The following is a 13,828-nucleotide window of genomic DNA, read 5'->3' on the forward strand; positions in this document are numbered from 1 at the left end:
ATGAGGGTACTCTTAGGAGGAAGGCACGCACACACTCTTACATTACATACTGCTACTGAATACAGCCAAAGGTGTAAGCACTTTTTGGGCCTTAGACCTGCACCTTGTATGAGTCTCTGACATTACGCTATCTACATGCTGTTGGCTGTCCTTCAACTGCAGTTTTGTTGCAGCAATTTGCTGCAAAAGAGAAAGAAAGCGCTTACAACATCCATGGATACTAATGATGTGCTCAGCTAGAGACTGAGGCCTCAAGAACACTTTCCTTGGTGCAAGTTACTAGCAATGATTACCAAGAGAGTTTACAAAAGGGCCAGTCCTCCTTTCTGCTGAGCAATACCTACACAACTGGAACTTCTCCTCACTATGAATATTTCTGAATAACATAATTGGTCAACTACAATGACCTCTAGTTGCAGTTCCTGACATCTCCATGTGAGAAAACTTAAAGGCAGCATCTGCATTTCCCCATTTTTTTCCTGTGGAGGTGTAATGAGCAGTAAACAACTGTGTTGTGTCAAGGGATTATATTGATGGATAGTTAAGAAGTTATTTTCAGGCATTCATTTCATGTCCAGATTTTTCTCAATAATGTTAACTGTGACAAGTACTAGACACACATCTTGAATAAACTTGAATACCATATACATGAAATACATAGAATCATAGAATTGTTTTGGTTGGAAAGGCCTCTTAGGGTCATTGAGTCCAGCTGTTAACCTCACACTGCCAACTCCACCTCTCAACCATGTCCCTGAGAACCTCATCCACACATCTTTTAAACTCCTCCAGGGATGGTGATTCAACCACTTCCCTGGGCAGCTTGTTCCAATGCCCGACAACCCTTTCTGTGAAGAAGTTTTTCCCAATATCCAATCTAAACCTCCCCTGGCACAACTTGAGGCCATTTCCTCTTGTCCTGTCACTTGCTACTTGGGAGAAGAGACCAACACCCTCCACGCTCCAACCCCCTGTCAGGCAGTTGCAGACAGCGATAAGGTCTCCTCTCAGCCACCTGTTCTCCAGGCTGAACAGCCCCAGTTCCCTCAGCTGCTCCTCACACGGCTTATTCTTCAGACCCTTCACCAGGTAGCACTGGGTATAGCGTCTTCGCAGAAGCACAGGTCTGCGTGCTGTATTTAGGCTGTTTGCTTCAGCACCCAAGTTATTTTAGACAATAGAAAGGCAAACTTCAAACCTGAATAAAGGAACAGCAGAGACTAAGGGCAGCACAGCCACACTCGCAGGCTGCATCTGAGAGGGACAGGCCTCCCTGGCTCCATGGCCGCCCTTCTCCCTCCTCACAGCCTCTCGTACCCGTCCCGCCCCACAAGTGTCCGCGCGCTGCGCAACCCGCACGAGCCCGCCGGCCACGCGCCGCCGCTCTGGGCGGAACTCCCGAGGCGTCCCGGGGGGCCGAACCAGGCGGCAGCACCCCAGCCTCCCCGGAGATGCGCCAACAGCCCCCTCAGAGCGGCAGCAGCGCCAAAGGGGCTATCCGAGCACACAGCACCAGCCCAAATACCCGCCGGGCGGCGGCGCTGCCCCTTTAAGGAGCAGCTCGTCACCTGACCGCGGGCGGCACGTGGTGCCTCCACCAACATGGCTGCGCCCGCAGCAGCGTCTGCCTGGCTGTCTTGCTGCCTTCTTCTGTGGCTGGCAGCGACTGCCGGAGCAGCTGAGGAGGCAGCTCCCGGCGGGGACTGCGGGTGCAGCGCTAACCGGGGTGGCAGCGGTGGTGACGGCGGCGCCGGCCGGGAGGCAGCGGCGCGGCGGTACTCGGCGGCGGGCGGTGGCCGGGGCGCTGCGCACGGGCCGGTGAGCGGCGGGGCGCGCGCGGGGGTGTCGCGCGCGGTGCCCCGCGAGGCGGTTGTTGCAGCGCCCCGAGGCGGGGGCCGGGGGGTCGCCGGGGGGGCGGCCGGGCCGGGCCCCGGGGCAGCCGCAGCGGTACGGGGCGGAGCAGCCCCGCCTGCGCTGCGCGGGGTCAGCAGGACGGAGCGGGCCTCTGTGTAGAAACTCGAACTAAAGCCGCTTCGCAGCTATCGTGGGCCGAGCTCCTGAGAGCCGCGGCTTGGGCGCGGGTGCTTTGTCCGCTCCCGCCTCGCTTGTCCTGCTCAGAGAGCCCCGGTGTCACCCGGGCCGCTCGGCAGAGAGGCCTGGGCAGCGGTGCCCGTGTCCTGCGGCCTTCCCTGCGCCCACACCCGCCCCTGCCCCGGCTGCTCCTCCCTTTGCAAGGCCGAGATGTGACAAACCGATTCGAGGTGTTTTTCTTGGGCGTTTATTTTGTCAGGACTCCCCATCCTGTAACTGGTTAACACTGGGGATGTGTGTGCCGCAGCGCTCGCCTGACCTGGGCCGTCTCCCCAGCGCAGGGAGGCAGCAGCTCTGTCAGGGCAGCCCCTGACGTGGTGGGTGCAGCGCTGGGGCGGCTCTGGGCTGCCCGTGTCGTCATCCCCCTCCACACTTCTTTTACGCCTGTGTTGGCATTAATGGAATTGAAAGACCCAAGTGATGTGTCAGGTCTCTTGTATTCCAGCAAAGCCATTATTTGTGTATCTGTGTCTAGGTATCCTTTAATGTTTTCTTCATGTTGCTTTTATAACTTATTTGTTTCTATTTCTGCTGCTGTTGCTCTCGTGAAAGACGCAGTCCAGAGCTGAGTGTGCCTTCCTGAAGAAGGCAGTGCTTAAAGTGGGTTGATGTGCTGTGACGGTGTTAACTACAAAGGGATACTGAGACTTTTTGTATTGTTGGAGAGGAAATGCATCACTGGATGGGATATCTTCAGTTACTAGAAATTGCTGTTTAATTTAATGAAAGATGTTAGTAGACCTTGGCAGGCAAAATTGTATCATAGCAGGCTTGGATCTTGTTCTTGTGTGAGATGCAAAATATGAGGGGTGGCCTCTCTAGTTGCCTCTTGGTGTTGTAACGCTGGGAAGCTGTGTCAGCCTGGGGAAAGCCTGTGTCACACTGGCGATATGGACGCTTACAAATAAAGGAAGGATGCACAGTGGTAATTATGGCTTTACCATTGCAGGCTATGCTTAAGAAATTTGACAATATTTAAGGAGTATGAATTAAATAATCCATATTGCACTTGAGCTCTGTGTCACTAATCTATGTTTCACAAAACTTTGTCATTTCATTGGCTTCTACCTCAACCACAAGTGAGATGAATTATTTCCACTAGATTTTTAGAAATGGGGAGCTAGTACTTTAGTGGGTCTGCTCTACATTACTTTCAACATAAGGATAATCATAAGCAAATGTGGTCCATGTTGTTGAACTTGGAGGACAATGAACTGCATGCACTAGCTAAGTAATATTGTGAAGATACAGGCAATTATTACTGCACACTATACCTAATATGATAAGTGATCTATCTGACATCCTCTGTTGTTGGATTTCTGCTTCCATAGTTCAAATTTGATATTTATTAGAGACTAGTTCCTCACTGTTTTAAAACCAGTATTTTAAAAGTGGATGTTAAAGCTGCTTAATTAACTACATAAATGTGGTTTCTGGATGTGATGTCTCTGCAGAAAATCTGTTCTTAGTGTTGTATTCCACCATTCTCAGCTGAAGAATGCTGTCAGACCTCTGAGCCTTGCATCCTGTGATGGGGTGTTACCATAAAGCTGATTGTCAAAGGAAGGTCCTATTTCCAAACAGGAGGTGGAGCTGTGAAATGAGCCTTGGTGGAGGAGGATAATCCTGTGGAATCAATGGCTGGTGTCGGTGTTGGACACAACATGGGTGGATGTGCCAGACGTCTCAGCTGTAACTGTGTGAGAGGGCTGCAAAAGCAGCAGGTTCATGAGGAAGCCTTTGGACGTTCCTAGCTGAACATACACTGACAATCTATCGAGATTTTTCAGGTATTTGGAAATGCATGCTAGGCTGTAATGCAGGAGTTAATTTTCCACATGCTTTTAGACAGCAGCTCACTAATGAGCTCTGAATCTTGCTTTGAAGACTGCTTCATGGAGTTGTTTTAGCTACAGTGGGCTGGAAAGAGATTGGAAGGAAGTGGTGCAACTTTGTACCACGTTGTCATTCCCTAAGTCCTAAAAAATGTAAGCAAATTTATCCTGAAGCCCTTTTATGGATTCAGTTAAAGGCAAACTGTAAGTGCTCAGGTTTGGTTTTTTTTTTTAGTGGAGAGAAAGTTATGAGGATGCAGCTAGCTTCAAATGTGGTTAGTTCAAAGGAAAAAAAATACTTGTAGCACTTCTTACATGCCTTCTGCAAGTTGTGTGAATTTTAAGTGTCACTGGGAGAGAGCGAAGCCAAACAAGAGATCTATAGTGGAGAAGTAACAATGGAAGTGGGTATGTAAGGTTATGTCAAATATTCCAAATTCTCTTAACAACAGGGAGAGTGGCTGGATAGCTGACGTGAACATAAGTAACAGTAAACTGCAGAAGCTGGAAGGTAACTAATGATTCTTTTTGACTTTCTGGTTCATGAGTCATTGTGGGCATCCATATAAACTGTTTTGGTTAAAGCATCCAACTTTATGAAGAGAATCTTGTAAAGTAAGAAAAAAACCACAAAATTCCATCTGTAGAAGAATTGAGGTTCTATAATCTAGGCCATGCTGCAAACTGACTGTATGTCCAAAGTCCAAAGTTCATGTTTGGTTCTGTGAACCCACCTCTTCATTTAAATAATCTTATATTAGTTCACATTTTTTTAAACCCTATTTCTGCAGTTTGGCTACTTTTAATATGTTGCGTACTGTCTTGTTCCGCTACATGTATATGGAATTTTGTTTGAACTTGTGTACATCTAAAACCCAGGCTTCTTTTTCTGTCAGAACTTAAACTACACTTCTGGAGTAGTGTTAGAATTATGCTACTCTGTAAACTCCTTTCTTAGTGAATATTTCCGTTATTAGACTTGAATTTCCTGCATACCAAGCATCAGGATCTTGCAAAAAATGCTGCTATCTCTTAGAACTGACTTTGCTCATTTTAGGTTCTGTCACTGGTCTACCTGCTTGAATTCCTTGGAAGAGTAGCATGTGATCACAGATCCCTGCCAGGGTATGTCCAGGTACAATTAGATATGCCAGATTATTTTGCACAGTGGATGCCTGTCAGTATTGGCTTTTTTGGGGGCTCACCCACGCCCAGCCTCTGCCCACTGCCAGAGGAGGAATGAGGTGGCTGAATTCAGGGGGAGTTAAGGGGTGAAGGTAGCTTAGGAATGCTGAAAAGAAAGGAGAGGGAGTGGGACTTTTCTTCCCCAATTCTTTCACCTGTCAATGAGTTGAGTAACTTCTTGGCAGGCTAGCTCTTGGATAGCGTTAGCCCTTAGAACATCACCTGTCCATTGGGAAGATTTTACGCAGCCGGAGCTGTCATTCTGCATTCCAGCACAGGCTTCTGAGCAGGGAACATGGGTGCTCTTGTTTTTTGGGTGAGGGGTGTGTTGCTCAGTCTGTGGTCTTTAAAGGGCTTTCCGGAAATATCTGATGAGGCATAACAAGACCTCTGGAGCCTTTGTATTCTTGGAAAGAGCCCACTACAGCTGAGGAAAAGGCATTTTGTTTCTCTGGAAACTGGCTGAGGCCTTAAGGTGAAAAAATCTTATTGAAATAGTTAAAGTGTTATTCTGTCACTCATCCTTTACTTCTGAAGCCTGAGGCTGTTGCCCAAGGCCAGTCTTGCAGAGGAGTGGAATATAACCGACCTGAAAGTTTGTCTCATCTCTGGCACACAGAGGTGCAGGTGCTGTGTCTACCTGCCAGCGAGCAGTGTGGTTGGTAAGACAATGCTGCACATGCCCATTATTAAATGAAAACCTGTGTGTTCTTAGTATGTAAACAAGCGCAGGCTTGTCCACAAACCAACACTTTACAGCTTCCTAATCTCCAGATTCTCCATTGATGCATCAAGCCTTCCTAGGAATAGAATGAAATGCCAAAACTCCTCATCTAAAAATGAGCAGAAAGGGCTCTGGATTGTTTTTTGGCTCTTAGGTACAGAAGGAGAACATGTTTCTCCTTGTTAGACCACAAGCATTATTCTCAGTAAAAGTTCTGAATTACCCAGACTTCATGTAGGAAGAGCTACAAATGGGGGTTTCATTCTCTATTCAAGCTATGATTACTATTTTTTCCAAGCAGGTGGTGATCAAGATGCCACCATTGCCATTTTGTTGTGCTGTTTTTGTCACTGAAATGCTGCTCAGAGGAAAAGCACCTCCAAAGACGAGGTGGAGGAGGAGTAAGACCAATAAAAGACTTGTCAGTCTTTCATTTTCATAATCTTTTGGGTATTTTTTTTCCTCTGCAGATGGTTGTTATTCCAGGAGGGGTGTTCACAATGGGCACTGATGAGCCTGCAATACAGCAAGATGGAGAGTGGCCTGTTAGAAAAGTACATGTTAACAGTTTCTACATGGATCGGTATGAGGTCAGCAATGAGGACTTTGAGAAATTTGTGAATTCTACTGGGTATGTTACTGAGGTAAGGCAGAAAGGTAAACAGTCTCCTGTCATCTTTCTTTGTATTGGCAAAATCCCTGTTAAAAACTTAAGCTTTTTTTTGTTTTTTTTCTTGGCCTTGTTTTTCGAAGGACATCACAATTGCTTGGGATTTGAATCCTAGGATATTTCTGATGCAAGTAGTGGAGAGATGAAATTGTCTTGCCTTGCTGCCCAGGGCTCTGAAAGGGCATTTGAATACTACTACGTTTAGTGAGTGCCTTGATATTGGAACTAATGTCTTCCCTGCAGTATGACTGAGGCAGTCTGGCTGAAGCTGACAGATGGCTGAAGATGTCTATGCAGGTGTTTGTTGATTTTTGTTGTCATTGTTGTTTTTACCTTTGAGTCCTAGAACATCTTTTTTACCAGCACATCTATGTTGTTAGATTTCCCTTATTTTAGGGGAACAGGGGATAAGGGATTTAAAAAGCTGTCATAGCTGAGGACTCTGCAGGCTAGTTCAGTGCAGCTACTTCTAATGAGCTGAGCAATAGAAAGACCTGCTGTCTAAAAGATGATTTAATAGCAAGTATAATAATAGCTTTGTGCATGTTACTGGGATCAATGGCCTAAGAAAGATTATGCTAAGGTTCTTCCAAGAAAGAAGCTACCTGTGCATGAGGCTCTGATCTTTCCTGACAGTTGACTGTTCCCACGCAACTTTTAGAAAACCGCGACAGGCCTTTTAAGCAAATAAAAGCTTTGGTAATGATCAGGTCTCAAAGGAGGCACTTTGCTGAATTCATTTGATAAACTGGTTCACATTTGGAAGACAGGATCCTTCTGGTTGGATGAAGGGCTTCTTTTAGCTAGGGCACTGTTTCTATTTTGAAGTTCTTAGTACAAAGTTGCCTAACAATATTGAGTTTGAACAGTGCTTACTTGCTGCAAACTGGCTTCTAGAAGGAGCACTTGTGCAGTGGTGTTTGACAGTAGCATTGCACCAGATGGAGTCTGATTCAGACAGTTGGGTGCTCTGCCTAGCCCTTCTCCCTTCCCCCCTCACATGGGGCCCTGTTTTATGCTGGATGTGGAAAATAAACTCAGAGTAAACAGCACTGATTCTGCAGGGTTGTTTTTTTGGTGTTTTTTTGGCATATGGCTGAGTTGGTTTTTCTGTATTTAAATAATGTCCACATTGCTTACTGTGGGTAAACAGAGCCAACCTACTTCTTGGTTTTCTTTTCTTATGGACTAGACTCAAGTCCATTGGCAGTTGAAACCTGAAAGTAAACAGAAAAGCTGAGTAAAAAAAATCTCCAGATGTACAGCTATCTTGTTGAACCAAAAGTATTTTCTTTTTTAACAAACTTGAAAAAAAAATTAAAAAGAGCCCTTGGTGGAGGCCGTCAGACCGAAATCTGGGTCCTTTAGGTGATGAACCTGTTTGCCACTGTGTGGGTCTTTCAGATTGGGCAAGTGAGATAAAATAAGTATTTTTTTTCTTCTTTTATCTTTTTTTTCTTCTCAGTTTCTGAAACTGAATGTATAAAGATCATGGTCATATGCTAAAATTTCTTGCAATTTGGGTGGTGAGTGGGATTCTTCTTGCAAACTGTGCTTCTTGAAAAGTTCTGAGCATGCAGAAGCAGCTCAGTGGTGATTATTCTTAGTCTTTGAATGCCTGTAATAAAATGAAGAAATTGAGAAGGGCACGTGTTGAATTCTGATAGGACATTTTGACTTCCCTTGAGTGTTAATTCACTTAGTCTACCAAGGGAAAAAAAAATATTAATATCATGTACCGTGAATCATAGAAATTATTTGCATTTTCTGTTTCTTTTTGCTTTATAAAAAGCTGGATATAATGATTAGGTTACTTTTAACTCTTCTACTGTAACAGCACTTTAAAACGTGGTGCTAGTGATGATGGAGCCATAAGTGACAAGGCTTAAGTCTCTTATTGTGATTCCCAAAGAAAAGAATAAGAAAAATTAAATATGCTCTAAATGTTAGATTATTGACTGTAGCATTTTAAAGCAGTTTGGGACAATTGGAACTGCATTTTTAACTACAGAAGTAAAAACATTTGCAGAAGCTCTGTGAGCTGCCATCTGCCCAGTTGCTGTTGAAGAGCAATGACATCCAGAGATAAAATACCTTCTCTTCTGTTCCAAAATAGCTTCCTTGAAAGAGAACTCTAAATTGCTGTTAGAATCTCCTTATCCTTGATAAGATAAAACTGTAAATGTGAGTGGCATTTGAAGGATTACATTCCTTTGATAATATGGTTTAATCTTTTTTTATTTCCATAGGCAGAAAAATTTGGCGATTCCTTTGTGTTTGAGGGAATGCTGAGTGAAGAAGTGAAGGCTGAAATCCACCAGGCAGTGAGTAACACAGCAGGGCAAAACTTACTTAGCAGTCACTGGGATAGGTGTGGTAGCAGTTGTGGTAGTAATATCTAAATTGTGGGATGTTCCCAAAGCCATGCACAAAAATGGGGTTTCTGGAGGAGTGTTCTGCCTAGAATAATGGACTTCTTCAAGTGTAGAGGATTTGTGGTCTGTTATCTGGTTTTTGGTGTGTGTGCGGTGAGTTTTTTTTAAATACTCAACAACAACACACATAAAAAAATACACCACCACCACTCCCCACCACCACCAAACAAAAAAAATTAGAAAATCTGCTCCTGATTGTCAAAAGTTAGTATCAACTCCTTTTTGTCTCTTTTTTGCCTCGTAAATGAGAGATATTTAGGACTGTAGTAAGTGGTGCAGATATAAGGCTTTTTATTTGCATTATGTGTTAACACAGTGGTGTTTCAGAAATTCAGATGTCAGTAGTGGCTCCACGGAGTGATGTGTGGTGCAGGCAAGAACAGGAGTGCTTCTGGCTCCAAGACCACATGTACGTGTGACTGGCGCGCTCTGCCAATGCAGTGTCTTATGTCCAAGCAAAGTGTGTAAATACCAGATCCTACTGATTTTAGAAAATGAGGATAACTTGTGTATCTGATATGATTGCAATGCCTGTGTGGGTGCTTTTTCTAGGTTAACTAGAGGCAAATATTCCAAAGAAATGTCATTTCTATGGCAGACCTGAGTCTACAGGACTCCATACTATGTTGGGATGGCTAAAGTTTACTGTGCTTCCTCCATCTCTGTAGAAGATCCTGTATGTCTTGCTGTTTTTTCGGTTCAAGTTTGGTAACCAAGCTTCCCTGTCCCTCCCCTCCCATTTTCTGTTGTGAATGTGTTGCTGAGCCTTTCTTGGGCTTCACTTACCTCCTCCTTAACAGGTCACTTAACCTTTACAGCTCCTGATAGTTAGTAGATTGTCTTGTTATCTCCTTTGAGCAGAAGTTTGGACAAGATGACTTCCCGAGATCCCTTCACATCAGAATTATCCGCAGGTCTGATGAGCACACCACATTTCCAGATCTCTCATCCCGTGACTTTAGAAAGGCCTTAGAAATGAAGCATTCTCATGTCCATAGTGTGGCAATTTGGGGGGGTTTGTGGCTTGAAGTTGCACTTAACCTGGATGGGACTGTCTTTGGTTTTTTGGTTAATTTTATTTTGGATCAGCAAAACTAATTTGGCTTACTCTTCAACTGCTTGAATTGACACTGGGAAGCAGAATGTACACAAGGCAGGGATAAGGTAATAGCAGGACTGAACCTGCATCTTCTGACAAGAATTCAGTTAGACATAAATGTGAAGTGAAGCTGCACCTACAGAGGAGCACAATATTTTCTTGTCACCTTTTGCACCTTCTGATGCTAGATAAGCAAAGAGAGAGAGGTCGGACACTCTGAGACGAAATTATTTGTTTTAGTTAGTAGCAAGGTTTTACTTACGTACAACACTTGATCCAAGGTAGAGCTTGAAGGGTTTAGAAGATTATTATATATTATGACAAACAACTGAATACCTGAGGATCTAGTATTTACTCATTTAATTTTCTCCAAAATAGTTTATCACACAAAGAGAATTTTCCTTCCTTGTGCATGATGTAATAACTTAGAGTAATGAATATTCATTGTTCTATATAAATGATGCTCTTGGTTGAGGGGAGAAGTCTGTACAGTTTGATTTTTACCTTTAAGAGGCAGACTGATAGATAGGGCTTCTTGAAACCTTCTAGGTCATTATGTGTTGTGAATGATAAAAATGTGAGGTTTTGTTTCCTACTGGAAGGGAAGAAAGATTACAAGAATAGTTTATCTTTGAATTCAGGACTAGCGTATGTGTATTGTGAGATATAAGGCAACTAAATTGGACTTGCCAAATACTAGCATAACTGATATTGAACGTAGAATAAATGCAGATGGGGTCATCCCATCTTTGCAACAGAAAATTCAGCCGTTAGAGAAATTCTTTTTTCTGCCCTAGTTCTGTGATGCAGAAGTCCCTAAATCAGGCTCTCTGTTTAAAAACAAACAAACAAACTCTGAGAATGCTGGTGTAAGCTCAGTCTTGACTATTTGTATAAATGCATACAGAGTGTTGGGAGCCAGTTTCCTGGGTGTGTCAGCCAAATTTTCAAGTGTTGGCTGTAATGCTAACAGAACAAGTATTATACCAGAGAGCTGGAATGGAGCCCCAACTGGTCTTTTTGGCTGCTTCTTTATGAAGGTTTCTGTATTTGCTGAAAGTAAACTTTAGGAGACTGTCCTTTTGCCATGTTTATAATCTTCATTATTACGTCATTTTGCTAATTACTGGCACGCAGAGCATTGTCGGTACAGGCACAAAGATTGTACTAATTATTTTGGTAAAGTGATCTGGAGAATAGTGACAGTCTGCCTTGTAGTTTGGCACTGCTTAACTTTATGCTGATGCTGTGGACAAACTTATGTTCTAAAACATAATATTGTGAGGAGGCGAAAACGAAACTATGAGCTTGTTTTCCTCCTTTCTGCCTGCCCCTTCACCAGCTACAAACCATGAAATCCAGCTTTTAGCAAGGACCTTCTGTCTGCAAGGAGAAGGTGTCAGAAGGCAGCTCAGTGGGAGAGCTGGAAAGAGAACTCTCATGTCTGAAGAAATAGCATAGAATTTTATCTGTTTATATTTCTGCCTCTCAAAACTGTGTCTTTTTGTTGTTCTAGTATACATTTTCTGTGACAGGTTATAAATGTTGAGAGTACTGTGCAGACCTTAGTTGTTTTGAGGGTCTTTGGTTTTTGTGACAGTGCAGTTTGCAGGCTAGAACAAGCGTTGTTAAACTTAACTAATAAAATGCACTAGCAATTTTCTATAGATTGTGCTTTCAAGAAACGTGTTTCTATAGACAACTTGCAAGAAACTTATTGCTAAAAGGCAGAAGCATCCCAACTATGGGGTAGGGACTCTTAAGAGTTCTGCAAAAGTCTTCCTAGGGATCTGCAAGCTTAGATTAAACAATAGAAAATAAAAGCTAGCTGCTTCTTACAGTGCCCAAAATGTTTAAAATGTACTAGTGTTTGCTGTGGAAAAATGTGAAAGGAATCTAATACTAATCAATTACTTTTTTTTTTTTTAAAGCGAGCATATATTAAAACTTGGGTATGGCAGTGTAACCATTCAAATGTAATCAGAAAAGGTGTAAATTAGCTGAAGTGGGTTTGCATCAGCAGATTGTAATGATTAGCAATAGAGAGGATTAAGGCTTTTTTCTCAAAGTATACCTTAGTCAACTAATATTTTAGCTCATGGTATGTACTTGTTGAATTGTAACTATGACTCTGAAAAGCAGTGTGATACTGACACTGAAAATCCCTCCACCAAACTGAGGGGAGAAAGGACTGGATTATTACTTTGCCTTAGTGGCTCAGGTGTGTTTTGGTAAGGCTTTTCTCCAGTTGACACACAAGGGCGCTAAATGCAGATGTGAATATAAGGGAAGAGCAACAGGCATGTGTATTTTGGAAGTAGGGGAAAGGTGGAAGGGAAGATACCGAACCAAATGGTTTATAACAGCTCCTATACGTAATGAGTTGCATGTGTCTGTTGGGGAGTACCTGGGGGGGTTTGCTCTATTTGGCTGCTTTGGTGTCTCCAGTTCTTAAACCGGACAAATTTATGACGGGCCCTGAAAGGAAGCAGACAGCCAAATCAGAACAGAGGTGGGGCTGGCGAAAGCAAATGCAGGAGCAAACCAGCTTAGCACACAGAATAATTGTTGGAACTTTGGGTGTGCGTTTCCTGGAGGTGAGGTGGTCTCCTAGATAGCCTCTGCTACAGGAATGTAGGTTGGACCTAACCCTTCTCTGGAAGGGAAGCACTAAAAAGGGGTGTAGCAGCCAGTAATTGAAATGTTCTACGTGGGAACTCAAGTTTAAGTTCGGGCCTCTAAGTCTGCAATGGTAGCATGGCAGAGAGTGAAAATTTAGCACTGTAACAGATGAGGGTATTAATGATAGAATTGGCGAGGACTTTTCAAATAGAAAACGATTTTCTAGGGTGAGGGTAGAAGGTCCTTTGAAATCAAAAGGTGGTGTGTGAGCTTAACAAGTTTTCATAGCTTCACCTATTAAAATCAGGTCTCAATCTTGCAGATTAAAACCAGCTACTAATTCCTGCATCTGTTACAGCTATTAAGTTATGGCCTGTCTTGGATACTTGGCCTTTGGTTTAGATGTCATAGATAAAGCACAGTCTGGAATTGCCAATAGCTTGGCACTGAGCTATATACTGCCTTTTTTCTTTTTTTTTCTCTTCTCTTTTGAGGGAATTTGGGGAAATGGACAAAGCTCAAAATTTAGAGATTTTGCTATTCTTATTTTATTATGAAACTGTTTTCCTGCTCTTTTATCTCCCTGACTGAGTTGAGGATGAAGTAAAGGGGGAGATGCATGCCCAGTGCTATTAATCCATGACACTGTAAAATGCCACTTATATGGCATTTTAATGTATCCCAGAGCAAAAAGTGTGGGGATTGCATCTGTGAAATGAAAAGGTACTGAGGCGTGCTTGCCAATGAGGAGATTTGAGAGCTCTTGCAAATAACTGCAAGAGTTTCACTTGCTGTGCAGCTACCATGAAAAAGGTAAACAGGATAGCACTTACCAAAACACGAGTACAGCGTAAGTCAGATTTGCTCACTGGAGAGTAATGGGAACACTTTTATTCTTGGCTTGTGGAAGATAGCAAAATTAATTTCTGCTTCAAGGCCAGATAAACTCTGCAATGAAGAGACCGAAAGCATACAAATCTGAATACTTCATTTGTCTTTAGGAGGTATTGAATTTTTGGTCTGAGAATGCAATGAAGTTGGTTCATTGGCAGACTTGTGCAAATACTATTAAGTAGTTCTGGTGAATCTAGAACTACTGGATGCTATTTTCATTCTGTTTTGTATGGAAACCTCTGCAGTGGTCTTGAGCTGTGCAATTTACTTTTA

The 13,828-nt window shown here is 43.2% G+C and overlaps 1 protein-coding gene across 1 annotated transcript in view; it reads left to right on the plus strand.

Moving 5' to 3' along the window:
* Nucleotides 1-1,601: 1,601 nt before the first annotated feature.
* Nucleotides 1,602-13,828, plus strand: part of SUMF1 (sulfatase modifying factor 1) — a 37,406-nt gene continuing 25,179 nt past the window's right edge. The window contains exons 1-3 of the mRNA XM_065642695.1: nucleotides 1,602-1,818; nucleotides 6,306-6,479; nucleotides 8,755-8,829. Of these exons, the coding sequence (XP_065498767.1) occupies nucleotides 1,603-1,818; nucleotides 6,306-6,479; nucleotides 8,755-8,829 (465 nt within the window). The 5' untranslated portion in view covers nucleotide 1,602. The remainder of the gene's footprint in view (nucleotides 1,819-6,305; nucleotides 6,480-8,754; nucleotides 8,830-13,828) is intronic.

The sequence above is a fragment of the Caloenas nicobarica genome, chromosome 11, assembly GCF_036013445.1.
Source record: "Caloenas nicobarica isolate bCalNic1 chromosome 11, bCalNic1.hap1, whole genome shotgun sequence".
Taxonomy (NCBI): domain Eukaryota; kingdom Metazoa; phylum Chordata; class Aves; order Columbiformes; family Columbidae; genus Caloenas; species Caloenas nicobarica.